This window comes from Antrostomus carolinensis, unplaced genomic scaffold, assembly GCF_000700745.2.
Source record: "Antrostomus carolinensis isolate BGI_N321 unplaced genomic scaffold, ASM70074v2 scaffold25754, whole genome shotgun sequence".
NCBI lineage: Eukaryota > Metazoa > Chordata > Aves > Caprimulgiformes > Caprimulgidae > Antrostomus > Antrostomus carolinensis.
Window position 1 is genome coordinate 1 of NW_010310504.1, and position 6,339 is coordinate 6,339.

Consider the following 6,339-nt stretch of genomic DNA (forward strand, 5'->3'; position numbering starts at 1 on the left):
CAATCCCCAACATTCTGTGATTCTGTGTGCTGAGGGAGGGTGGAGATCAGCTGGAAGACGTGACTGGTGTTAAGATCACAGGATATCGTAGACTTGAGCTCTGTGTCTGCTCGGAAGATCCGTCACTCAATACCCATGTGGGTTCTTGTTCCAGTTGACGTGGACGGCGTCGGCGGCGGGACGTTTCCTAACTCTGACAGATGCTCAAGAAAAGCAGGAGGAGGTGGTCAGCTACCTGCCCCTCAGTCACATCGCTGCACAGATGTCGGATATTTGGTTGGCAATGACATATGGTGTCCAAGTTTTCTTTGCTCAACCCAATGCACTAAAGGTAAAAACACCCAGAGAATAAAATTCCTACACCCTTCCACCTGCTTGTAGCTGGGGTGGGTGCTTTAAAACACAGGGCTGACTTACCTCCTGGTTCTGAAAGCTGCACTCACTCGGGTTATTTGTGTAGTGACCCCCTGCTCCTGTTTAAGGGTCTGTTGGTTTGATAAATACAACCACTCTGACCTTTGCCTTTTGAGCTGACCAAGCACTTCACAACTAAGACCTTCTTGATATCTCACCTGACACCAGTTCTCTGCCCCAACAACTTGGTTGAGCAATGGCTTTGTATTTGCTCTGTTCCACATTGCAACATGCCCACCACCATTAAATCCTTCTCGTAAGGCCCCACCTGGAGTACTGCATCCAGTTCTGGAGCCCCCAACACAGGAGAGACCTGGAGCAGTTAGAACGAGTCCAGAGGAGGCCACCAGGATGATGCGAGGGCTGGAGCAGCTCTGCTGTGAGGACAGGCTGAGAGAGTTGGGGCTGTTCAGCCTGGAGAAGAGAAGGCTCCGGGGAGATCTTCTAGTGGCCTCCCAGTACCTGAAGGGGCTCCAGGAAGGCTGGGGAGGGACTTTTCATAAGGGCAACTAATGACAAAACAAGGGGAAATGGGTTTAAGGTGAAAGAGGGGAGGGTTAGATGAGATATTAGGAAGATATTCTTGGCTGTGAGGGTGGTCAGACACTGGAACAGGTTGGCCAGAGAAGCTGTGGCTGCTCCTCCCTGGAAGTGTTCTCGGCCAGGTTGGATGAGGCTTTGAGCAACCTGGTCTAGTGGAAGGTGTCCCTGCTGCTGGCAGGGGGGTTGGGACTGGATGATCTTTATGGTCCCTTCCCACCCAAACCACTCTGTGATTCTCTGACTCTATGAAATCTCTGTCCTGAGAACGATTGTTCTCTCGGCGCTGTGTCAGCGTTGGCACTGAAAGCATCGACCCTTCCTGTCTTCCCAAAACCACCGTGGCATCTGAATGCTCCTGGGGTTCCTTTCTCTTGGTGGCACTGCAGTTAAAAATAAACAATTCATCAGAATTGATGTCAAGAGTCCTAAGCCTCCTCTAGTGACCAGTCCTGACCTGAAGTCTATAATGAGGCACTTCTGAAATCTGTATTAAATTCTGTTTTGCACAGGGCAGTTTGGTGGACACCCTGCGGGAAGTGAAACCAACTGCTTTTCTGGCAGTTCCTCGTGTCTGGGAAAAAATGGAAGAAAAAATGAAATCTATAGGTGCAAAATCATCAGCCCTCAGAAGAAAAGTGGCATCGTGGGCCAAGGGCATTGGGCTGCAGACAAACCTGAAGCGGATGAATGGGTAATTACAAACACCACTTAAGGCATGTCACAAATATTAGAAGAACTTTACTGTCACCTCAGGAATTACATCCTGAGTGACAGGCCAGACTCATGGACAGTGAAAGCCAAATGTCTTCTGACCAAAAAGACAAAAAGAAGACAAAAGATATCAAGAAGACAAAAGCCTTGGAGGCTTTTGGAGCCTCAACTCCAAAGAAGTTGGAGCAGAGGGTGAGCAGTGAGGGCTGGAGGGGGAAGTAATTAATTTTTTTACTGAATAAACTCAAAAACAGGAGAAAGATGAAAGGAGGTAGAAGTTCTACTGGTGACTGAGATCTTGTAACTGGTTTTTGTTGGGTTTTTTTCCTACAGATATTCAGAAGTCCCGGTGAATTTCCGCTTAGCCAGGCACTTGGTGTACAAGAAAGTGCGAAAGGCCATCGGGCTGGAGCGGTGCACAAAGTGCTACACGGGGGCTGCTCCCATTACCAGAGAGACACTGGAATTCTTCTTAAGTCTGAACATCCCCGTGTTGGAGATGTACGGCATGAGCGAGAGCTCTGGGCCTCACACCATCTCTCTACCTCATGCGTTCAAGCTCACCAGGTAAATATCCTCTGCTGCCTGGGAGGAAGAGCTGCTTTGAGGTTTCTCCTGCCTCTGGCATTGTCCATCTCACCTGATGCTGCTCATCCCCAGAGATTTGTTGCCAGGAAAAAGTCACTCAGGAACCAGTTCCTTTGGCCACATCTTGCAGATGAAGAGCTCTGCCAAGGGCAACAGCTGTGTGACTTAAATTTAACTCTTAAATTTAACTGCCTTACGAGGAGAGGGTGAGAGAGCTGGGACTGTCCAGCCTGGAGAAGAGCAGCCTGAGAGGGGATCTGATCAATGTCTATAAATATCTGAAGTGTGGGGTCAATGGGTGGGGCCGGGCTCTTCTCGGTGGTGCCCAGTGACAGGACAAGGGGCAATGGGCACAAACTGGGACACTGGGAGTTCCAGACAAACTTAAGGAAAAACTCCTTTCCTGTGAGGGTGCCGGAGCCCTGGGACAGGCTGCCCAGAGAGGGTGTGGAGTCTCCATCTCTGGAGATGTTCAAACCCACCTGGACACTTTCCTGTGCAACTGGAGATGGACCTGCTTTGGCAGGGGGGTTGGACTGGATGATCTCCTGAGGTCCCTTCCAACCCCACCACTCTGGGATTCTGTAACTCAGCCTGGATCCTTTAGGAGCTGAGGAGGAAGCCAGGGATTGATGGGAAAAAGGAAGAATGGGTAACTCTAGCCCACAGGTCACTTGAACAGCAGATGAATAAACTCAGTAGGACTGTGCTGATGCTTTGAATGGCTCGTTCAGTCCCTGTGGGTTCAGTCTGCAGAGTAAATACCACCAGCAGTAAAAGTTTGCTGCCAGCAACATAAATCTTCTCATTCAGAGCTCAGGTGTTTGAGAACAATGGGTGGAAAACCCCAGGTGTGTGAGCACTCATCTCTCTGCCATAACAACTTTTTCTGTAGTTCCCCTTACATCAGCAGACGCCTTTTAAGTTCCTGAGTTCCTCGCTGAAGCAGTTGTAACAAAAAGCTGCCTGGTTTTGTCCAAACACTTCAGCTTGAGGGGGCACTGCTGGAATCCCACTCTGCTGCTCTGCTATTGAATTAAAAATAATAATAATAATAATAATGCCATGGGTTTGTGTTTGTGTTTGTGTTTGTGTTCTCTTTAAGCTGCGGAAAGGAAGTCACAGGCTGCCGGACACTGATTCATAAGCCAGATGGAGATGGCATCGGGGAGATCTGCTTCTCAGGAAGACACATCTTCATGGGCTACTTGAACATGGAAGAAAAAACCAAAGAGGCCATTGATGAATGTGGCTGGCTGCATTCGGGTGACCTTGGCAAGCACGATAAAGATGGATTCCTCTACATCACTGGCAGAATTAAAGGTAACGTGTCCTCTCCCTTTGTTGTCTTGAGGTTCCTCAGCGCTACGACACAACGTGTGTTCACACTGATAGTTACGTGGTTGTGCCTCACACAGAGGAAGATTTAAACACTTCTCCTGAGTGTTTTCATATGACCGTGGCTGCTTTGTGTCCTGCTGCTCAGCCTGTGACACGGTGTGTGATGGGAGGAGAGGGGTAACCTCTGAAATCACTGTGTGTTTGCAGAACAGGGATGAAATCCTCTGATTTCAAAGCAGTAGTTAGCGCTTTGTTGGCTTGTTTTACGGTGCCAGACCTGTCCAGGTCTCTCCAGTTTCACTAGTTTGCTACTGAGCCTCTGAGAGAAAACAACAGCTCAGCACTGTTGGGAAAATGTCTTGCAGCAACACGGGTCTTGGGACACTGCTTTGACCAACCCCAAACAAATCCTAATTTCTTGCAAGACTTCAATCATCAAGAATAGATAAATACAAGATAAATAATCTTATAAGAAGATAAATGATGATGCAAAGGGGCTGCTTTAAGAAATTGATAAAAGATGGCTAAGAAAGTCAGGCTGTCCCTGCTCTGTATCACACTGTGGAGCTTCCAAAACTGCTTTGCCTCAGCAAATTATGTACCTCAGTTCCTGAACAACTTGGGTACCAACTTACACCAGGTGCTCGTACACCACACCCCATGTGCCCCAACTGCAAACATCTCTGGAGCAGCAAAGCAGCTTTTGCGATGCTGTTTGTGAGCACACCTCAGTCTCACCTCTCCCAGCCTGACTGGGGTCCTCCTGGTTTGCTTCCTTCTCTGGCTGTTGGGACACAGACACTCACTCTTTGATCCTGTAGACATGAAGGAGCTGTCGAGTTATTTCAGATTGTGAAGGAAGGGGGAAAGGCTCTAAGCATTAATCAAGATTTGACTGTTTTCCAGAGCTCATCATCACTGCAGGAGGTGAGAACATTCCTCCTGTTCCAATTGAGGATGCTGTCAAAGATGCTGTTCCCATCATCAGCAATGCCATGTTGGTTGGAGACAAAGCCAAGTTCCTCGCTATGCTTCTAACGCTCAAGGTAACGGAAACCAGGGTGGGAATCCACCCACGTTGCTGACCACATTTGATGCGTGGGACCTACAGGAAAGCTGGGGAGGGACTTTGGCCAAGGGCAGGGAGTGACAGAACAAGGGGTGATGGCTTGAAACTGGCAGAGGGGAGATGGAGCTGAGATGTGAGGAAGAAATTGTTGGCTGTGAGGGTGGTGAGACAGTGTCCCAGGTTGTCCAGAGAAGCTGTGGCTGCTCCTCCCTGGAAGTGTTCTCGGCCAGGTTGGATGAGGCTTTGAGCAACGTGGTCTAGTGGAAGGTGTCCCTGCTGCTGGCAGGGGGGTTGGGACTGGATGAGCTTTAAGGTCCCTTCCAACCCAAACCAGTCTGTGATTCCATGATAATTCCAGTGAGGAATTTTTACAGTGTCTTCTAGAGCCAGGAGGCATCGTGGAGCACAACTGATTGTAGCTGAGCTGGAAGCAGTTGTAACTGTACAGAAAAATGAGCGTTGCCACTTGATCAGACCCTCAGGTTCTTCTGTTCAGGGCAGCTGCTCCTCTCTGTACCATGCAGGGCAGAAAGAAACAGAAGTAAAAGACCTAAAAGTGAGACTGGAAAAAAAAACCTCTTCTGCTTTTCTTACCCGTGTTCAGTATCTCCCAGAGCAGCTTGGCCAGTAACGAGCTCTCAGTGGTTTCTTTTTAAGCTGCCGGCTTCAAACTCCACAGTGCCACATCTGTGGTGGCCTGCACTGACCTCTGGCTGGAGACCCTGCAGGCTGGTGGCTTTTCAGTGGTAGTTGCTCGTTAGTGAGGCTGACTGCCAACCTCCTCGCTGGTGTGTGAGGGACACTGAGCCAGGCTCTGGAGGTGGTGGTGCTGCACTTGTGGTGCCACATGCATCGACTTCCAGCAGCCTGGTGCGCTGCTATGGGATGCAGGGCACGGGAGGAATTTGGAAGATGAGCTCTGTGCCCAGCTTGCTCCTTGGTATTGACACAACTCTTGAGTGTGTGGAGATCTGGAGGGGTTTCATCTGCGTTTTGCCTCAAGGAGTTTTCATTTGAAGCCGTGGTTTCTATCAGGTGTATGAAAATTGCAGTGGCTGGTTAATTGGCCAGTTGGCACTGGGATGGGGAAGGAGATCGGGCGGCTCCTGTGGCTGTAAAGCTCGTTAGCGTGAAGGGAATGAAGCGTTTGGCAATATCCAGTTACCTGTTCTGACTTGTCTTGCAGTGCAATGTAGCTGCAGAAACCGGCGAGCCAGAAGATGATCTCACACCAGAAGCTGCTGAATATTGTCAAAAACTGGGCAGCAAGGCTACAAAAGTCTCTGAAATCATCAGCAGCAAGGACAAGGCTGTGTACGCAGCTATCCAGAAGGGAATTTCAGCCGTCAACGAGGGAGCTGTCTCAAATGCTCAGAAAGTCCAGAAGTGGGTCCTTCTGGAGAAGGACTTTTCTCTCAGTGGTGGAGAGCTGGGTGAGCACAGGGTGGGGCACTTGGGGTTACCCTGTCACCCCATTCTTGGGTGGTGAACAGACAACACGTACCCAGAGCTACCCCCTGCCCTTCCTCGCTGTGGCTTTGCCATGTCGTGGTTTTGGGGAGGGTGGGATGAATTCAGAGAATCACAGAATCCCAGACTGGTTTGGGTTTGAAGGGATCTCAAAGCTCATCCAGTTCCAACCCCCCTGCCAGCAGCAGGGACACCTTCCACTA

At 49.6% G+C, this 6,339-nt stretch overlaps 1 protein-coding gene across 1 annotated transcript in view; it reads left to right on the forward strand.

Annotated features, from left to right (window-relative positions):
• Positions 1-154: 154 nt before the first annotated feature.
• The window catches only part of ACSBG2 (acyl-CoA synthetase bubblegum family member 2), a gene marked incomplete at its 5' end in the record, with an annotated part of 6,762 nt that continues 577 nt past the window's right edge, over positions 155-6,339 (forward strand). Inside the window, 6 exons of the mRNA XM_010166453.1 lie at positions 155-331; positions 1,467-1,648; positions 2,002-2,235; positions 3,362-3,579; positions 4,504-4,643; positions 5,853-6,099. Of these exons, the coding sequence (XP_010164755.1) occupies positions 155-331; positions 1,467-1,648; positions 2,002-2,235; positions 3,362-3,579; positions 4,504-4,643; positions 5,853-6,099 (1,198 nt within the window). The remainder of the gene's footprint in view (positions 332-1,466; positions 1,649-2,001; positions 2,236-3,361; positions 3,580-4,503; positions 4,644-5,852; positions 6,100-6,339) is intronic.